Genomic DNA, 21,539 nt, shown 5'->3' on the forward strand with positions numbered 1-21,539 from the left:
TTTGGTGGAGGGGAATCAGAAGGGCATGAAGGGCCCTCACTTTTGCTTTCTTCTGACCCAGATCCCATCAGACATCTTGTGTTTGGCACTTGAAGGCTCTGGTATTTTGGCAAAGCAATTACGGGAGGCCCAATCTACATAGCAACTGGGGATGAAGAAGTCTTCATGACTAGTTATGAAGTTCTTCCCCTCTGCAGAGTCTGTGATCAAGTTGTATCTTCTCAGAGGTAGCAGTCCCCAGCTGATTCCTAAAGCACAACAAGAAGGCATTTAAGGCCCCAAATCTCCCAGGTCCCATTTTAAAAGATGAAGTGGAAAGATCGCCTGGGGTGGAAGAGAAGGAGAAGGGATAAGGGAGGGAGAAACTGTTTTCTCAGACATCTCTCCTGATTATCTCTCTAGAAACTTTTACTCTAAGTAGGGATAAAGCACCCATGTTGTTGTTATTTGCCGTTGAGTTGACCCCGACTCATAGCGACCCCTCCTTGGGTTTCCAAGGCAGTATCACTACGGAAATAGGATTGCCCAACCTTCCTTCTGAGGAGTGGCTGATGGGTTTGAACCGCCAGCCTTCTGGTTAGCAGACAAGTGCCTTAGGCACTATGCTACCAGAGCTCCTAAAGCACTCATAACATTTTTAAAAAAAACAACTCTGCAATGTGTTGCTGACTAAAGAGCAGCCTGCCTCCCATTTCCCAACCCTTAGGTCAAAAGAATTCAGCACTCCATGAAACAGATCCAGGAAAGGTGGTGATGGTGCCATGGGGTAAAGGATGAACCATTACCTTCAGTGCAGGTCTCTCTCAGTGAGAATTAGTCATGCCCAACTTCACCTTCTCTTCATTTTCCACATCATAACCTCCTCTCCTGTGGTACCTGAGGAAAACAAGTTTTGTGAGCAAGACCTGTTTGCTATGACAGAGGAGAAACTGAGACGCAGGATGCAGGTCTCAGAGCAAGTCATTCCTAAAAACTCTGGCGCAGTAGTTCACTCTACTCGTTGGAAGGCTCAGAGGATCTGACAGCTCAACAAACTCCTGGTCAAAGACCAACTTCCCAGAGGGATGCCTGTTTCTGACAGCAGGCTATAATTTATAAAGAGCTTTCTCTTCATTCACTGTATCCTCACACTTCCTTGAGGCAGATGGACAGAGATTACAATCACTGAAAGAGCATAATCCTCAGAAAGATGAGATGATTCATTCCAAGTCTCACAGCAATTGAATTGCAGTGCTTGGAAACAGGTATAGACCACTTGGTGGGTCACCCTCGACCTCAAACATAACCTGGATTAGAAGCATGGCCTACAGTCCAGATGACTCAGAATTGGAAGGGTATACAAATAGCACTTATTCATGCCTTAACTACCAAGTTATATACTAATGTCATCAAAGAACATAGCCAGAAGAGAGAAATGTGTAAGTAGGTGGCTCCATGGGTTGTTGCTAGGCTATTGAGGCAGGAACTCCTGTGAAAAGTAGAACCTGCTGTGGCCTGGCAAGCTGTGCCATGGGCTCTAGACACTGGACTCATGTCATACAAAGTAATCAAGATCTTGGAGAACCTGCACCCAGGAGTCAGTCAGATCCTTAGCCCAGGATTTGGGGAGGTGGAGGATTCATGTGATCACTAGCCAGAAGACCCAGGAGGAGGAAGAATGGAATAATTTGCAGAAACAGTCTGCAGGGGCCCCAAACACTCACCTAAACATGAGTAGCCCCACAATGACGAGCAGACAGACAGAAGACAGCACCACGGCCACCACGGCCAGGATGGTTGTATGATCATACGAATACAAGCGGTTTTCCACTGGTAGGCTCAGCCCATGGCACCTCTCTCCATGATAACCTGGCTGGCAGCTGGTTCAAGACAGAACAAGGAGTTAGAATTAGTAGTTTGGCTTCTCTCTCTTGGCAGTGGCCCAACCAAATCCCATTCCTCACACTTCTAGCCTATCAACCCCTGACCATGATCTATGCCTTCCTCTATCTTTCTTCTTTGATAAGAGATTTGTTTTTAAAATACCCTCTGAATGCTCCCTGGCCTTTCTCCTTCCCGCTATGCCTTCCTCTTCTACCAGTCTCTCTGGTTCTCTGGCCTGAGAGTCCTGCTCCAGGCAGGGAAAAAGTGAGGAAGAATTTGAAGCTTTCAGTTAGATATGTTCCATGTGTGACTGATTTATTACATGTATGTGAAGACAATCTGTTGAAGCCACTTAAGAGGAGTTAGGCATAAGAGTTGGTGGGTTGAGTGAGGGGATTCAGTATCCGTCTGTATAGTGAGGCTCCTCAACACCCTAATCCAGAAATAAACCAGCCTTCCCATCAATGTTCTGATGTCCAGTCCTCTCCACCACTGCCCAACCTATTAATAGGCTCTGTCCCTTTGCCAAGAGTCATTTTTCTCAAGTTCCCTTCCTTTAACTCCCAGCTCCTCTTGGATGTAGGAGCCTTTAGCCTTTGAGCACTAGAATATCAGGCCTTATTCCCTACAAACCAAGCAAACCAACTAAGATAATATCTCCCTGCCCAGCTGCTTTGTTAGAGTGTGTAAGAATGTCAGAAACAAGCCCTCTGCGGGGTTCTTCTTGCTCAGGAAATAAATCATATGGCAACTGCCTCTATGATTCTAATGCAAAGTATTTCCTTGAAGCTCTAAAGAAGACTTGGAAGTGCTTACAGTTGAACAAGTACATTCACATCCCTTCCTTTATCTGATCCCTTCGAAGACCCTTTGATGTAGCCAGAAGCCCCATTTTATAGAAAGGCAGAATTGTTTTCCCAAAGTTCCATGGTAGAGCAGAAACATGGGTGTGCTTGTCTGACTCTGAGCTCAGTGTGTTGCCTACTTACAGCCCCACAACTGCCTACCTCCAGCCAGAGGTGAGGTGGCATTGTCTGCCTGGGGACTTCAGGTCACTGGCTTCTGGTAACCAGGGGTGGATTACCCAATAAACAAGGCTTCACCACAGATGAAACCCACATGAAATTGTTCACTGCAGAATACTAAGTAAGCACAAGTAAGCCTGGACTTACTTTGCTTCCTGGGTACGCCATGCCTATCAGGGATTATAAATTTGAAAAGAAACTTCAATTCTGCAGGAAGGTACTCTGGGGTTGGGAGAGAGACAGATGCCAACTATACCTAGAAGCAGAATCTTTGATGTGTAAAAAAAAAAATTGGAAATTGTTCATGACACATTCATAAGTAGGCACAGGTAAGACTGTGCTTACCTTGCTTATTAATGGGTAATCTGACATTACTGGTAGCCCTCTATTCTGAGCTGAGCTTTTCCTGGGAAGGAGATTATATACCTGGTGCCTCAGAGTGAGGAATTCCTTCTTCCTGCTGAAGTGGATACCAAGAAAGCTCTTAAGGAGCAGACTAGTCCAGACCTGGCAGCAGTGGAGACTAGGCATCTGGGCATTGGCCTAAGCATGGCTGAGGAGAACTGTGTCCCTCTTCCTACCTTTCTGCCTACCCCTCTCCCAGTCCCAGCTCCTCCTAGATGCTTTGTGCACCATTACAGTGCAGGATAAACATAGGTCAGAGTCTATCTCTGCAACCCTAGCCTAAGACACACACAGCACAGGGCATATAGTTCCTTGTTCAGGCTCTCTAGGCATCTGCTCCATTGGCCCAGGCAGGCATAACAATAACTCTATCGTGCCAGGACATGGAACAAGATGCCAGGAGCATGCCTGTAAAATCACCTGTGCATAGCAGTTTACAGTTTATAAGACACTACCCATATATCTATAAGGAGTTCTGGTGGCATAGTGCCTAAGGCATTTCACTACTAACTAGAAGGTTGACAGTTCAAACCCACCAGCCACTCTGTGGAAGGAAGACTGGGCAATCTACTTCCATAAAGATTTACCACCTTGGAAACCCAAAGGAGGTCGCTATGAGTCAGAATCGACTCAACAACAGTGAGTTTTTTTGTTTGTTTTTTTTACCCATATTATAAAGAAGTTCCAGTGGTGCCATGGTTAAAGCATTTGGCTGCTAACCAAAAGGTCGGTGGTTGGAACACACCAGTGGCTCTGCAGGAGAAGGATGAGGCAGTCTGTTTCCATAAAGATTTACAGTCATGAAAACTCTATGGGGCAGTTCTACTCTGTTCTATATGGTCGCTATGAGTTAGAATCGACTTGATGGCAGTAGGTTTTGGTTACCCATCTCTACCAGCTCAACTGGGCCTCATAACACCCTGGTAGGCAGGTTACAGACCTATTCCACAGACTGAAAGGGTCAGAGAGATTCAGTGATTTGCCAAGTTTCACTAGGAAGCAGCAGGGCCAAGACCAGAAACAAGTTTTGACAGATTCCAAGGTCATGATTCTTTCCACTCTGAACAGTGTAGATTACCTCAAGGAAAAACTCATCTGATGGATTCCTGGGGATGTCTGGCCCTGCTCTCTGACTGTATTATTATTAACGTTATTGATTATTATTAAAAATTAACAATAATAAATAGCTAACATTAAAGGCTTGCGACGCACCACATACTCTGTGCTAACTGCTTTACAAGGATCATTTCATTTCCCCTTGAAATCATATCTATGAAGGAGTTACTTTTCTCATTTTAAAGATGAGACTGAGGCTTTACTTCTTTACATAACTTGCCTAGGCTACACAGCTAGTGAGTGGCAGAGCCAGGATTCAACCCCACAGCCTGGATGGCTTCAGAGACTATGCTCTCAGGGGGAGAAGTTGAGTCTGTTTTTCACTTCCAGCCCATCATTCAAACCCCACAGGTAGTTACTAAGATGACAGAAATAAAGGTTGGCCTCAGAGCCCCACAATTCAGTTACATAATCCCTCTACCCCCACCCCCACCCTGAGTCAAAAGGATAATAATGTAAACATCCTAATATTACCTACCCCTCCTCCCCTTTGCAGACAACTCCTGGCTTCCCCAGGGAGTTGGGGGGGGGGGAGGGATGAGTACATTCCAAGCATCCCAGGGTGGGGGTGAGATCATGTGTCTTGCCCAGAGCCAGCTGCCCATCAAACTGGGACACGTTCCTCTTACCCATGTCTGTGACCCATTTCAGAACTTGTATTACAACAGAAGCAAGAACCCTCTAGGGTCCAGAGACATATTCCAAACTGAGCTTCTCACTCCTACCCCAGGAGGTGGAGGGGGTACTATTTGATAGGGGGACTCAAAATACTTGAATTCCAGACTGGTTCTGCTGCTATTTCTAGCCAGGTCATCTTGGACAAGTCACTTCACCTTTCCAAATGTTGGTTTCTCCATGTGAAACACAGGAATGCCTACCTTTTTAGAGTATTATGAAATGGGCTACTGAAACCAGATGGAGCCAAAAAGAAAGGGGTTTGCCATTCCCAGAGGATTCTCTGCCAAGAGGCTCTGTGCAGCTAGGCAGTGAGGCAAAATGAAACCCCCAGGCCCTTATTCCAGCTCTGAGTCCTCCTCCGCCCAGCTACCCCAAAACTTCTTCCAGCCACAGGATAACTTTGCTGCCAATTTCTGGTCACCAGGGGTGGATTACCTAATAAACAAGGTTTCACCAGGTTTTCACCAGTCAGGAACCTAAGGAATTGTTCCCTGAGGGTGATTTTGGCTAATGACACAGAAGGGTTTTCCTGACAGTGATGTCTCTAAAGGGCTGGTTTAGGAAACTGGCTAGCCTCAAGCTCACCACACCAACCTGGACACAGCCTGGCTAGTGGTTCCTGGGTCTGGAAGCAGGAAGGATCCACAAAGGGCCCCCAGATGTAGATGCCTAGATACCTTGCTCCCCATACCAGAAGCCTGTGTCTTCTTGCTGCCTTCTGCCCTGAAAATCCAGGGTTGGAAGCAGAAGGCAGGAATAAGCCAGACCAGAGAAGGAATCTAGCCCCTTGAAAATTCTGCCCAGCCAGAGAAGAGAGAAGCAGAGTCTTCAAATCAAATTATTATACTGTTAGGCTAGTAAAAGTCTTCAGAGATCTCTTGGACCACAGCTGCCGTCTATAAAATCTTGCCTAGGCAGACCAACATTTAGTGCAGCCTGGGGTAACAAAAAGCATGCTGGACTGGGAGTTAGGCATCTGAGTTCCTGCCCTGTTTCTATCCACTTATTTAGCTATTGATCACAAGGAAATCACTTCCCATTTCTGGTTCAAGTTACCTTAATTTTCAAGTGGAGATAGCAAGCCATGTCTGCCTAGCAAAGAGCTTTTGAGAATCCCAAGAGACTAATTACATCTCCCTGCTACCTAGCAAGGAGCTCTGGTAGCATAGTGGCTAAGGCACTTGACTTAACCAGAAGGCTGGTGGTTCAAACCCACCAGCCACTCCTCGGAAGGAAGGTTGGGCAATCCTACTTCCGTAGTGATACTGCCTTGGAAACCCAAGGAGGGGACGCTATGAGTCAGGGCTGACTCGACGGCACATAACAACAACAACTACTACCTAGCATAGTCTGGCATCAAGTAAGTACATAAGACCTATCTGTTGGGTTCAAGTCATAATAAATGGAAACTGTAAGGCTCTGGGGCAAAGGAGAGGAGCTACTTTTACAGCTATGATCGCTACCCCTAGGGCCACTGGGAAGTTGGCTCTAGGCACCCTTATCTAGGTGTTCTGGGATAAGATGATCCGGAGCCCCGTACTCTGGGAGAAGAGCCCTACAAAAGTGCTGTCAAGCACTGAAGTCCCATATCCATCCACTAATGCCCTGGACTAATTCAGCCCAGACAGATTCTTGACCTCAATCCATCCTGACTACCCTTAGAATCATGGCCTCTACCCAGTGCTAATGATGCCGTTTTACAAATTTAAGACAAACATTTCCTCCCTGTCCCAAGACCCTGAAAGAGATAATATGGGGACTCCCTATGCCACTCCCAAACAACCCATTCAATACCAAGGTCTTAACAAAGATGTTATAGGAGAAGATACACAAATGACCAAGGACATGGTGAGGAGCGAAGGGTCTGTCTGTCCAATACCAGGCAGCTCAGCTGTGTGCAATCAGAGGGGACAAGGAAGCTTCAAAAAGCCAAGGGATCCGTGCCAATCACAGGCAGCCAGCTTCTTGACAGATCAGGAGGCAATGTGCATCCGGTAATCTCCTGTTCTTGTCCAGAGTCTCCCAGGCCACAAGGCTCCTAGTCTCTCCATGAGGACCTTGTGCCCAGAGGAAGAGAGTGAATGTTTGCAGCCTGACGTGGGGTGTTGGCCTCAGGCACAGTGGCAACATTATGCCTGCCAGAAAGCATGGCAGTGCCGTCATCCCTGAGGGGCTGCCAAGGCAGTCACTTGTTGGGCTTGGTCTAGCAGAGCAGCCAGGAATCTACAGCTCCTCCACCCACACCCCTGCCCAGGGAAGGGGTGATACTGCCTAAGTAGGGGTTGATGTCTGCTAGGTCAGGTTCCATCTCCTATTAATCCTGCATAAAGAAAGTATCCTTTCAGCCCATGGCCAAAAGCCAATACCCTCCATGTCCTCACCCCCAGCCCTCGCCAGGGTGAAGAAGGGAGAAGGGGTTTTCTCTGCTCCCATTATGATTGTTCTTTGTACAGTCCTGCCATGCTTTAGAACCAACCCAGATTTGCTTATTAATTAATGTGCATACATTCCCAAGTATGCACACACCTACCCAGCATGTGTCCAAAAGCACCTTGTATATGCTTACAGGGTTTGAAAAAGACAACCACAGGAGCTCCACTTTACACAGGAAGCCCATTCTGCCATGTTTTCTAATGCCTTCTTCCATCCAGAGTAGGGCATGGGGCAAGAATGAAGGACTTGCCTTCATATGCCAGCTTTCCTAGCTACATGCACATTTCTGGGCAAGCAGGAAATGTCCCCAAGGATGCAAAAGCGTCATAAACCCATACCACAGGAAATTGCATTTGATGGGGGGGGGGGCCCTTCCGCTGACTAAAAGTATTTCTCCTCCTCCCAACTTCCGCAGAGAGGCTGTGAAGAAACTGGGTAGATTAATGAATTCAAGAAACAGTGACAACGAGGAACAGCCATGTGGCTGACAAAGAGCATGCTGATGAGAGTCAGCCCAAGGGAGAGGACACTTACATGCAAGACGGAGCCCGGAGCTCCTTCACATATTTGCATTCTCCGTGGATGCAGAAGTCCTTGTATTTTCGAAGACAAGGGTCTCTCTTCTTCCCTTGCCCTTTGCCCTTCTTCTTTCTTTTCCCATATTCCTCTTTGCTTGGTGTGGCCAGAGCTTGCGGCTTGGAGGAGAAAGCAACTGCAGGGAAAAAAAAGAAAAAAAAAAAAGCACTCTGGTAAGACTCTTGACTCTCCTTGGGGGACAGAATCAGAGCTGCACAGCATTTGGAGGCAATTTGCTCCATTTGATCCCACCTGCAATCAGAGGTCTGAAAAGACCCCATGGCTCAGTGCTTCTCAAAGGCTGAAGGAAGACTGGGCATAGTGCCATAAAGCAGGAACCTCAGAAGGAAGCAGAGGCGATGATGGGTTCCAAGGAAGGCATTTCACAAACTAAGAACCTCACTCTGAGCTTCTATCAAGTGACTGCAGCTCATTGGGCAATCCTACCAACCTCACCTCCACCACACTGCCCACCACCCTCATTTGGTTCTATTTTGGCTTTAATCAGTCTCATTTCCTGATGCTGCACTCAGTGACCCATTTGCAGGAAGACAGTGTCAGAGACAAAAATTGCTTTTGGAAAAGGTACTTGGAGGTTGAGGTAGGTTGAGGTATTCTTAAAATAAGAATAGTGCTCATGTCTTCAGGTGGCACCTATTAGCTTCAGGGTACCACGAGCCCAGGGCAGAACTAGATTGTCTCTGGTTAGTCTTCTTTCACTTCAAGCAAAATATTTACCCTGCTCTGTGCCCTTTACAGCTCATCTACTTCTCTCGATGGTCCATTTTCATTTATTCCCAATGTCCTGTTTATAGCTCTCTAGAAGGGGGGGGGGGGTTCAATGTGTACAAGGGCTTGAGAGATGGAAAGTAAAGAATTGTCCAGAAGGAACTGGAACAACAATGAGTTCTCCCTTCTTTCCAGGCTTCAGAGAGACAGGGGGAAGAAAAAAAAAACTCACCCAGACATCCAGCTAGGACTTACCATGGGCTATGGCTATACTCATCAGCCTAGGGGTCTGGACCTGGTTTCCCCACACTTCCCTGCTCCCAGGAGGAAAAAGATGCCCACTCCCCATGGTTATAGCTATGTGTTTGGCAGATGGATATGGATGATATATGAGATAGGAGACTTAGAATCCTCAAGCTAGAAGTAACTTCAAAGAATATAATAAACTTCCCATTTTCAGATGAAAAACTCAAGGTCTCAAAAGCCAGAGTGACTTGCCTGAGGTCATGTAGGGTCTACTCTCTGGATTCTACATCTGATGTTCTTTGCCACACTTCAAGCTGCCTCATACCCAGCTGCCTCTCCCTCTCCCTCTATAAGTCTACAGCACCTGAGATACTGTGCCAGGATTGAGACAATGAAGAAAAACTATAGCAAATGATTCTGAAGTCAGTAAAGGTATACTCCAGTCACAGCCATGAGACTTTGGACAAGTCATTTAACCTCTCTGAACCTCAATGTTCTCCTTGGTAAAATGTGGATAGCAGAGGACCTACATAAAAGGGTTGCTACAAGGAATAAATTAACCAGGATAACATGTCAAATTACCAGAACACAATAGGCACTTATGAAATAGTAGTTTATTTTAGGTGACAGAACCCCCAACTCTGAAAAATAATCATTGCCCAGCAAAGCTAAGGGCAGGGAAGAGAGGCAGGTGTCAGCAGCCCTACTTATTTGCTAGTCCCAGGCCCCTCCATAGTTCAGAAGGTAAGACAGGTGCTCAGAGGAACCCAGGTTATCAAAACTGTGGAAATTGAGTCAGGAGAGCCAAGCCATTCAGAGAGGGGAGGGAGAGAGTGGCAGGGTGACAGCCAGGTTCCTGCCAGGGAGAGGGAGCAGTGAGTCAGGTCTGCAGAGGTATGAGGAGCAGCCGTGTGGTTGGGGGGTGAGTCACAGCCCAGCCCTGCCCAGCCTAGGAGGAGAGGGCCAAGAGAATATAGGCTGTTTGGGCCAGAGGTGACCCCACAGGACCACCGTAAAAGAACGAGGGGAGGGAGCCCAGGCTCAGCTTCAGAGCAGACCCTTGATTTATATAAGAAGCAGAAGACAGCACCTAAAGGAAACTCTGAGCAAGGAGAGAGAAGGATAGCTGAGAAGCAGGTGGAGCTACAACAGGTAGGTATCTTTCCAACCAAATAAAGTAATTCCAGAGCTCCTGGGCTCAGTATCTGTTCCACCCTCAAGACAATCATTGCAGGTGCCTGGGAGCAGGGAAGTGGGCATTGCCTGAGGCTCTGAACTCTGCCCCTATGCCTGTACCCAGCCACAGCCACTTATGCTGGTTGGAGGATCCCACCTGGCCTTTCCTCCTTTGGAGTATCAGGGACTCAAAGTGGTCAGGATGTCTCTGGACTTTGGGGGAGGATTTGTAGACATCCAGCAAGTGTTTCAATACAGCCATCTAGGGACCGACCATTCATATCCTCCCACAGGAGATGTTGACCTCACCTAGGGTGGCCAAAGGTTCCTCTTTCTCTTCTGTTGCCCTAATCTGAAGACAGCTGGGTAAAGGAGACTAACACTACACACCTACTATGTGCATCTCCATAGCATATTATACAGATAACTATCATTTGATGTGCGACTTAGGACTTGTTCCCATTTATACATAGGAACTCTGAGGAAAGCATTCTCAACCATTCTGAATTCCTACAACCCAGTTTATCTCAGAGGACTATACCAACCTCAGACACCTTTCCACTATCAATTTTCCCCAAAGTACCAGATACACAGGAATTCAGTAGGTGAGACCCAAGGGCAAGACAGCAGGAGGGACCCATATGCCCAGGTCCTCCAGTTCCCCTGTCAGGTCAATAGGCTCTTTCTAGAGGTCCTCCAGGAATATCTCCCAACCCACAGGGATCCCCAAATAGCGCGGATCTCTTGTCCACTTATTATCCAACTGTCCGCCAGGGTCCAAGGATGGGCGGCCCCCACATCTACCTCTGAAAAGGTCCAGGTTTGCCTCATCCAAGTCCAAGACTTCCCGGCCCCGGACATCTCCTGGGGTCAGCAGCTGGTCAGTGGATCCAGTGGGAGGGTCCAGGTTGCTGGTTCCGGCCGTCAGCCCTCTCCGAATTCGCTCCAGGCTCTCTCCTGTCACTAACGCCGAGAGCACTGCGGGCGAGGGGCAAGGCCATATCAGACCCCCGCCTGGACACCCGGCCTCCACGCACCAAGGCCCGCGCCCGCCCACCAGGGCGCACGGGCCCCACCAAGTGGCCCGTGCCGGGGGCGCTGCAGCGAGCGACCTTCCCCGGTTTCCCCAGCACAGCGCTCCCCATCCCCCCGACCTCCCGGGGCGTTGGCAGCCCTCTTACCTGTAGCCAAAAGGAGCTTCAGCACCACCGACGGCAGCAGCTTCATGTTCCCGAGCCTGGAGAAGGACGGTGTGGCAGCAATCACTTTGGAGGCGGCGGCAACCGGGTGCTGGCAAGGGAGCGGGGCGGATGGAACGCAGGAGATTCGGCTCGGCACTGTCTGCTGCGGGCCTCTCGGTGCAAGCCTGGCTCTAACCTGTGCTGTGCTCGCGGCCGCTGTGCCTCTGTCTGCTTACTCTGTTCGTCGGTTCACTGGAATCCCTGCGTCTCTGTCAGGGTGACAAGGTCCGTGCCGCGCGCAGCTCCCTGGGCTGACTGAGCGCTCCACCGCGCGCGGCCAGGAATAAGGCTCTGGAGGCGCCGAAGCTCCGCCCCACCCAGCGCCGCCCCCGCTCCCCCTCCTCCTTCCAACTCTGTGCTGGGACGCCCGCCCGGCTCCCGGCGCCGGCCGCGCAGCCCCCGACCCTGCGGGCGCGGCGGGGGAAAAGGGGGCAGTGAAGGGGGTGGCGCTCACATATTTTGGTCCCAAGCCAGGGCAGCCGCGGCCTGACAGTGGGCAGGGCCGCTGACCGGCAGGTGGCCGGGACCAGTTTCTACCTTTCCCAAATGCCAGTCGCGCTATACAGCCTTGAGATTGCCCAGTTGAGCGCTGCCCTTGGCCACCCCACCCCGCCTCCACGCCCCCGCCTCGTTCCTTCCCTTTTCCGAGCCTAGTCCATCGGATTGTCCCTCCTCCAAACCAGGGGTCTCTACTTGTGTCACCCTGAGTTTCAGAAGCCCACTTTTTACCTGAATAGTAAATAATAAATCGCGAATCAAATACCAAACTCACTGCCTTCAAGTCGATTCTAACTCATAGCGACCCCTATTGGGTTTCCAAGGCTGTAAATCTTTACTGAAGCAGACTGCCTCTTCCTCATTCCGTGAAGCGGCTAGTGGGTTTTAACCACTGACTTTTGGTTAGCAGCCAAATGCCTTAACCACCAGGACTCCTCAAAATAGTGAATAGTAAATAATAATTTATCATTTAGAAATTAGACACACGAGTGCCAGCAGGTCTGAGCCTGCAGTAGCCACAGAGTTGCCGTTGCTGGCACTTGGTATTATTTCCAGCAAAAGCAAAGGAAGTTGGTATTCTTCCAGCCACTGCAGTGGCTTCCCCTCACCTTCCCCCAGGGGACAGTCTCCATTAGGATTTTTTAACCATAGATTATAATTTCCAACTTTCTGGGATTACAGAGACACAGATTGTGGAACAAACCTCAGACTTTTCCTTGCCCTTGAATATCACCTTCTTCCCCAAGATTAAAACTGAGCCCCTCTCCTCTAGGACCCAACAGGTGCCAGCAGACTAATGTGTTTCTCTTCCACCCCATGTATTTTCACAGGGGTCTTCTGGAATCAATATCATGACCCAAAGAAAATACTCTCTCAGTGAAGAATTTTAGCCTCCAGGTGTGTACTCACTCAAAACTCAACTGCCATCAAGTTGGTTCCGACTCACAGCAATCCCCATTGGGTTTCCAAGTCTGTAAATCTTTACGAAGGCTGACTGCCTCATCTTCCTTCCACAGAGTGTCTGGTGGGTTTGAACCACTGACCACCAGAACTCATTCCATGGGTGCTGTACAGGGGAGGGAGTTGTTTGACACAGGGCTGGATTGGCATTCAAAGTCCTCTAGTTGTGCCAGATAGAGCCACTTGCTAGATTTGGCATAAAAACAGGTCTGATATTCATGCACCGTATCCCACAGCCCTTCCTCCCACTTTTGCAGGGGTCAGTCTGACTCTGCCCTCCTAACTTGCCCCAACAATCTTCCCCAGCCCTAGGTTTACATAAAAATCACTACAAAGTAGAGTTTGAACCCTGGTTTTGCCATTTACTGTGTAGCCTTGGAAAAGATAGTTAATCTCACTGAGCCTCAGTTTCTGGTAATGTAGTACCTAAGGCATTTGACTGCTAACCAGAAGGCTGGGGGTTCAAACCCACCAGCTACTCCTTGAAAAGAAGGTTGGGCAATCTACTTCTGTAGTGATACTGCCTCACTCAAGGAGGGGTTGCTATGAGTTGGGGCTGACTTGGGGGAACATAACAACAACAACAACAAATGGGACTAGTAATAATAATGCCTACTTGGTAGAACACTTTGAGGATTGAACAGGTGAGCACATATAGTTGGTATAGTGCCAGCGTATTATAAATTCTCAATAACCATGACCTATTATTATTATCACCAAGTATTCTATCCTGACCATTTCCTTAGAAGTCCCAAATCCAGGTTGAAGTCCCTTTTCTCACCCTTCTCCAGGCCCCTTGCTCACCCCTAGGGTGAGTCTGGGGCTCTGTGTTGTGGTTGTGCTGGTTTCAGGCGGAAGCTCAACTGTCACCTATTTGGCCACATGCCACCGTGGGATTAATCCTTTGGGTGTTCAGTATCTGGCATAGGACCTCAGCAGATGGTCACTGCCCAGGCCACACCTTTGTCTTTCTTCAGCAGCTGCTTGACTACCTGCTTCCCCAAAAGAAGCCACCTTGGGGTCAGCACCCCCACAGCCCCCAGGGAAGGGTGGAGAGAAACTCTTCCTGACACACAGCCAAATCACCCTCCCCACCAGGTTCACACCCTGCTCTCCTGTTCCAGCCTGCCTTCCTCTTCAAATGCACTATCCTTCCGCCTTCTCACCCCCACATCAACCTCAGTCCCATTCGTGGGGCAACTCCGAACTTTCATCACACCTAGGAGCCTCACCCCAGCCAGGTTTGTGTGTCAGCCAGGTTTTATGGGAAGGGCCTGGTAGAAGAAGACCAAAAGGCTTGAATTGGCGATTTGAGGCAGTCATTTCTCTTCAGAATCTCGAATATACTCTGACCAAAAAAAAAAAAAAATCACAATTCTTGCTAAGTAAACTTCATTAATTCACTTATTCCACAAATCTTCACTGAACTTATTTTAGGCACTGGGGACACAGCAGTAAGCAAGATGGTCAAAGAGCTGCTTCAATGGAGCTACATTTTATAGCAGGGAGATAGGCAAAACATTAAGTAAACAAATAAGGAAAAATCATATCCTATGGCAATGGGTTTGGTATTGGCTTTTATAGTGATAAATAACCCTTATCCATTATCCAGACAGTAACATCATCAGCTCTACTGAGGCTCAGTCCCTCCATCTGTCCAGGGGAATCATAACTCACCTCGTTTAGGCTGGAAGGAGGATTTGAGTTGAGTCAATCCCTTCCACAGCACTGCTAGGTGGAGTTCTAACCACCAACCTTTAGGTTAGTGGTCAACCATTTGCGCCACCCAGAGACCTATAGTGATAAATGCTGAGATAAAAATGAAAATACATGATGAACTACAGGATGATGTGTCCCACTGCCTGGGATGACACTTTAGATTTGGTGATTGATTAGCAAGGGACTCTCTGCACAGGTGACATGTAAGCTGTGGGGCCTGAATGACAAGGAAGAAGCAGCCTTGTGAAGATCCATGGCAAAAGCATTCCACACTGTGCAAATAGTGCCAAGACTCTGTGGCAACAAGATGTGGGAACAAATGGGCAGCTCTGCTTTCCTTGACTGTCCACTGACCATAAGCAAACTGAGGCTTGGAGACTGCGGTGTGCTAAATTACCTGGTATGGCTTTTCTAACCATAAGTCTTTGTAAATTCCGTTGTGGAATTTGCTGTGAGCAACTGAGGAGCTCCTGATTGTAAATGTTATCCACCTGGGGTATTTCTGTTGGGCGTAGCACAAAGCAGTGTTCTGGGAGGTTCGCTCTCTCTCAGGTGCTTAGTATTCTGATGTTATGATTGGCTAGTTTGGACACTCTGCCAGGCTCAAAAGGAGGCCTCCTAGAGGCAGATATCTCTCTGACTACTGGGTGAGAAGGATGTACTGCTGAGAAGGAATGTGCTCCTGAGAGACACGTGCTGCTGGGAAAGAGACGCAAGAGACATGCACTGCTGGGAGAGAGACTGTTGGGTGAAAGACAGTGGGCAGAGAGAGACTGAGCATTTTTCCTAAACTTAAATTGTAATCTAGTTCTTCCCTAATAAACCCCATAGTCTGTGAGTTCGGTGTGGCCACTGCAGTGAATTATCAAACCCAGGAGAGAAGAGGTGGGTGCTTTGGGAAGAACAGTTGGTGAAAGGGCTGGAGGGAGGCAGCATGTCTGGCCTTGCAGGAATAGTCCTTGAGCTACTGATGGTGATTCTGTCTTCCTTTTGTGCGGTTAGAGGAGGTCAGAAGATGGTGCCTCCCTGCCCTTTTAGCAGAGACTGACTGGCTATGGGCCATCAGTGAGTCAGGAGGGGCCAAATCCGACAGAAACTCTGGCATCCTGCTTCCAGCCCTGTTTTGGGTTCCCAGGCTTCCAGAGAGACAGGTTCCATGGAATTCTAAGTGCCACTGACTTACTGCTAGGTCACGGGTAGAGTCCTTGACTAGGGGAGCCAAGAGAAGGGACTAGGGAAATGAGTGCTGATATTGACAAGAAAGGGGAGTTGGAGAAGAACAACCTGCATCCTTTCTCCACTGTGGCTTAGATGTCTACACTGGTAAATTAGTTCCCACAAACCTGGTTGTGCATTAGAATTACCTGGAAAGTTGTTAAAAATGAAAAGGTTCAGGCCCTATCCTAGTCCTTAATCAAAATCTCCTGGGGTGGGGTCTGAGCATTTGTTCTTTAGGCAGGTCATTCTGACATCGGCCAAGTTCAGGAACTACTGGTCTACATAATCAACCAGGATAACAAAATCTGAACCAAATCTAAACTCTCAGGGAGAGGCAGAGAAGCTTGAAGTAATGACGGTTCCTGTGTGCTCAACACTGCACATGCATTATCTTGCTAGGTTTTCACAACAGCCCTAACACTAGAAATGGATATTATCATCCCCATTTTAAAGGGTTGAGGCTATGAGAGGTAAGTAATAGACCAAGGCCACTGAGCAAGTGCGTGTCTCTGCCTCAATGTGGATCCTTCTGACCTGAGTCAGAATTGACTTGATGACAGTGAGTTTGGTTTGGGTTTGGTATGCTCTTAAGCTCAACATTACCCTGAAAATGAATGAGCACCCTCTCTCTGCTTGTATAGACAGTAACGTCATCAGCTCTACTGAGCTTCAGTCCCTCCATCTGTCCAGGGGCATCATAACCTCACCTCGTTTAGGCTGGAAGGAGGATTAGGTAAGAGCAGCAGGCCAGCTAGTGAAATGTGTGCACTCTCAAAAGTCAAACAGCCATGAGTCCAAATTTTGTTTCTATTTTTTTTAGGTTTCTAACTTTGGACATGTTGTTCAACATCTCTGACCTATATAGTAAATGGGGACAATAATACTATTTAACTCATGGTTAATATCATGATGGTTAAATCAGATTGTATGTTATGAGACAGAATATGATAGATGATGCATAATAGGTGTGCATTCGATGACAGCTTTTATATGAACAAATGCTTCTTTAAAAAATGTTTTTATTTTGTTGAAACCATATATGCTTTATTTACTTTTTTAGAGGGAACTTAAATGAAGTGCTGCTTTTATCATGGGTCAGCCACCGCAGAGTTGCAGTGGCCCGTTCCTGCTGGGAGGTAGCCATGCTTGGCTATGCAATGGGTCTGCAAGGCCATTAGAGTTTTGGAAACCTCCATCCAAGAAAGCATCTCTGGCTCAGAGCACAGGGATCCACGTGCTGCTCCATTTGCTCCATAGGCTTCAGCTGCCTTCTCCTGTTCTGACCAGGAAAAGTGAGAGTCCTAAGCAAATCCAGAGCTGTGCTGGGCGAGGGAAGAAGGCTGAGTGTGGAGAGAGGGTTAGGGAAGGGAAGCCTCTGTGGAAGGACTTCCAGCCTCAGGTGGCCATGAGCCCAGCCCAGAGTTACCCAAAGTGGAAGCTGAGGGTGAGGAGTCATTGCTCCTTGCTCCAGGAGGGCTTCTCTCCTCCCCTTCAGTCTCCATCCCCATTCTGAGCCAGCTGATCAGGCTGTTTGGAAAGTGCAGTTGGATTTGAACTCAAGTCTGTCCTGTAGCATCCCCTCCCACTTCCTACACTGACTGCAGGCCCCTGGCGAGAGTGTCAGATAAGGCTTCGTGCACACCCAGGGATGGACAGGCTCTGATATCTGCTTGTTTGGGGCCAGGATCCATATGAAAAGGATGAAGAATAATAATGGATAGGGCAGGGAGGGGTTTGGGAGGAAGAGAATCAGGGATTCCATTCCCATTTCTAGAAGATGTCACTCACAATGAGCCTGGATCAAGCCTGGACTCCAAGCTACTCATTTCCATTTCTGGGTCCATTTCTGTGACTTTGAGAGTCTATGATCTCTGGACCCAAGACTTTGCCCTTTCTGCCATCTGGATGCAAAGCAGAAGGGCAATGATTCCTGACTCCTCACACAACCCATCTCTCCCTTTAAGCTTCAGTTTGTTTCCTCATGTGCAAAACAAGGTGTTGAAACAATTGTTCTATATTCAGGCCCTGGCCAGTGTTGTCCATCATGAATTATTTGCTATCAGGCTGCTGTCAAAAGGCTTGCTGAGGCAATTCTCTGATAACTGACAGCATCTGATCTGCAGAACATGGTAACCTTTCTCTCCTTGCCTCAGCTTCCTCATCTCTAAATGGGAGGAATAACAATCTACTTAAGGATTTTTTGAACAATTGAAAGAGATAGCATCTCTGAAAGTGCATGGTAAAATGGAAAGCCCTATATAAATAGGTCAGTACTATTATTAACTTCCCCTTGCTCAGCCTTAGAATGGGGTCAGATCCCATTTCTGTACTAGGAATGTATAAATTCATTTCCTCTTAAGAAATATGGTCACAGAACAATTCAACATTACCCGTTTGCTCTCTCTTCTTTTAAATAACAGTTGATCTAAGACAATGGTTCTCAAAGAAAGAGGGACTGCCCCCTAGAGGGCATTCTAGGAATTTGTGGGGAGTTTTTGATTGTCAGTAATTGGAGCCCTGGTGGGTGGTTCAGCACTTGGCTGCTACCTGAAAGGTAAGCAGTTTGAACCCACTAGATGCTCCACAGGAGAAAGATGTGGCAGTTCTGCTCTATCCTATAAGTTTGCTATGAGTCCAAATCAATTCGGCAGCAACAGGTTCTGGTTTTTTGTTTTGTTTTGTTTTTACTGGCATTTCAGGGATGGGAAAGAATTGCCCCACCTTCCACGCTGCTTTTGAATGTGCAGCCAAACATTCATATAAGTGAAAAACTTGCTTATAATTATTTGAGTGCAGAACTATCTCCAATTTTCATAAAACTATAAAAAGAGTTTTTGTATTGACTTTTCTAGGAATGAAATTAGTGGGAATGATTTGTTTTGGTGGTATCAGAGTTATTGATGGGAGCTCTGGTGGAGCAGCACCTGAGGCGTTTCATTGCTAACAGAAGGCTGGTGGTTCAAACCCACCAGCCACCCCTCAGAAGGAAGATTGGGCAATCTACTTCCAAAGAGATATCATCCCAGAAACCCAAGGAGGAGTCTCTACGAGTCAGATTTAACTTGATGGCAGAGTTTGGCATTTTGGTTTTTATTTTAATTAAGGTATTGATTTATTATTATTAATTGTTTTAAAGAGTAAGTGTGCAGATAGTATATCTGTGAATTTCATTTCAGGATGTTAAAGGAATGTTGAAAATATTTGTTATGAAAAAGAAATATTGATGTTGAAGGTGAGAACCAATGATACAAAAGATACATGAAAAGCCTTTCTGTATCTTTTGTTAAAGTGCTGTTCTAGATACTATCTATTCCATAACCCCCCCCAAAAAAAACTGCCATTGAGTCGATTCCAACTCATAGTGACCCCCATTGGGTTTCCAAGGCTGTAACTCTTTACAGAAGTAGATTGCCCCATTTTCCTTCCACCAGAGCAGCTGGTAGGCTTGAACAACCAGCCTTCTGGTTGGCAGCCAAATGCCTTATCCACTATGCCACCAGAGTTCCTGTTCTAACTCCCCTAAATTCCCTTTGTAATAAATTCCTCTTGGAGTTTATTGTTTGGAAGTTTGGTTCTTGTGACTATCTGATATGGATACTTCTATTTTAGAAGTATGGCAGGTGTGGAATGCCTGTTTCCTTTTTGCTTCTCCTGCCAGGAAGCGCACAGTTAAGTTCTGGTGCTCAGTTGTAGTGATTATCCCTAGCCCATGTTTTTTGTTTTTTTTTTCCTTCACCCAAGTTAGTATGGGTCAACCCTCTAGTTAGTGGTTTACCCTCCTGTCCTCACTCATCTCTGGTAACCATCAAAGAATATATTTTTTTCTTGAGACCCTTGACTTTTCACAATAGTGGTCTCATACAATATTTGTCTTTTTGTGATTGACTAACTTCACTCAGCATAATGAACTCTAAGTTCATCCATGTTATGAGATGTTTCGAAGATTCATCATTGTTCTTCAACAATTCATAGTATTCCATTGTGTGTATGTACCATGGTTTGTTGATCCATTCCTCCATTGATAGGCATTTAGGTTATTTCCATCTTTTTGCTATGGTGAATAGTGCTGCAATGAACATGGGTATGCATTCATCTGTTCATGTCATGGCTCTTATTTCTCTAGGATATGTACCTAGTAGTGGGATGCTGGATCATGTGGTATTTCTATTTCCAGCTTTTAAAGGAAGCATCCCTAGCCTAATTTCTTGCAGACAATCATTTCTTTTTTTTCCACTTCAGTTTTATCATGGAGCTCTTTAGTCATTCTTTAAAAATTACTTATATCTATGTCTTTTGTTGTAAACCACCTTTAAATCTTTTCTGGAGAAATGGAAAACACAAATAATAAGTATGAAACTCAGAAACATCATGCACCTGTAGTTTCCCTCCCAGTACTTCCTAAGTCTGGAAGTCTAGATCCAAGGGGCCTGGAAAGCCTGAGTTAAGGCTATTTATGTTGGGCTCAGCTGACCCTGACCTTCAGATTCCATCTCTTTGAAGCCCCTTCCTCTTTCTCTTCAAAGGCTTACAGCCTTCAACTCCAGATGGGGTGTAGGGACTGTGAGAAGTAGAAGCAAGCTTCAGCTGTCAAGGCTCACCCCAAGTCTTGGCTGGATCTTGGTGGTTTGGAGTTGAGATGAGGTCAGGAAAGGGCACCCTAGCTCTAGGGTCAGAGAAGCTCAAAGCTCCTACTGCAAAGACTCACCCTCCACATACAGTCCCCTAGCACATTGTCTGGGTTTAAAGCAGGGAATATGAAGCTCTGGCTGAGGTATCAAACTCCGTTTGAATCCAGGGTCCACAGCCTCTAGCTCTGACCTTGGGCAAGATACCTCTCTGACACTTCAGTTTGCGCATTCAGAAATGGAATCATACTTGCCTCAAGGCACTATTGTGAAAGCTCACTGAGATAGTCAGCAAAAGGCCTAGAATGTAGCAAGTACTCAGCATCCAGCCAAAAAAAAAAAAAAAATCAAAGTCACTAACGTCAAGGGCAGTATCTCTACAGAAATAGATTGTCCAATCTTCCTTCCAAGGAGAGGGTTTGAACCCCTAGCCTTCTGGTTAACAGTCAAACGCCTTAGGCACTATACCATCAGAGCTTCTCAGTACCCTGTGGTTGCTGGTTATCCCAGTCCTCCTTGAACTTATGTTCTCATCCACCTGTCTGCTTCCAGTTGTGAGCTCCTGAAGGCATGAGTGTGTTTTAAATCTTAGCTCCCCACTCACAAGCTCAGTGACCACAGCAAATTGCTTAACCTTTCTGAACCTCAGTGTTCTCACAAGTAAGTGGGGATAATGAAATCTACCTCAACATTTTGTTGTGAGTAAAATTATTAGCAATGGTTATCTCAGGGAAATGGCATTATGAATAATTTCTTTTGTGCCCCCCTCACCTTTTTTCATTCTTATAGTCCTCTTCTCTTTCTTTCTATAACAATTATGAATTGTTTCTATACATTATGTCATGTTTCAAAATGTGCTTTCTTAAAAAAACAATAGCTTAAATGGATTAAGTGGTCACTACATTTTAGGCATTGTTCTAAGTATTATCACTATCATTATATGGAAGAGAAAACCAAAGCTTAGGGAAGTTGAGCATTTTGGCCAAAGACACATACCCAGGGAGGCAGAATCAGGTCTTCCTCCAAAATCC

At 46.8% G+C, this 21,539-nt stretch overlaps 1 protein-coding gene across 1 annotated transcript; it reads right to left on the bottom strand.

The window, feature by feature from the left end:
- Positions 1–803: 803 nt before the first annotated feature.
- HBEGF (heparin binding EGF like growth factor) lies at positions 804–11,474 on the bottom strand. The gene is made up of 5 exons (XM_007938989.1): positions 11,429–11,474; positions 11,052–11,225; positions 8,055–8,232; positions 1,704–1,859; positions 804–876 (listed from the first exon to the last, which is right to left on the bottom strand). Exons 1-5 carry the CDS (start codon positions 11,472–11,474, stop codon positions 804–806), a joined length of 627 nt encoding a protein of 208 aa, XP_007937180.1.
- Positions 11,475–21,539: the final 10,065 nt, after the last annotated feature.

This window comes from Orycteropus afer, unplaced genomic scaffold (genome assembly GCF_000298275.1).
Source record: "Orycteropus afer afer isolate SDZICR_OR568_19922 unplaced genomic scaffold, OryAfe1.0 scaffold00056, whole genome shotgun sequence".
NCBI lineage: Eukaryota > Metazoa > Chordata > Mammalia > Tubulidentata > Orycteropodidae > Orycteropus > Orycteropus afer.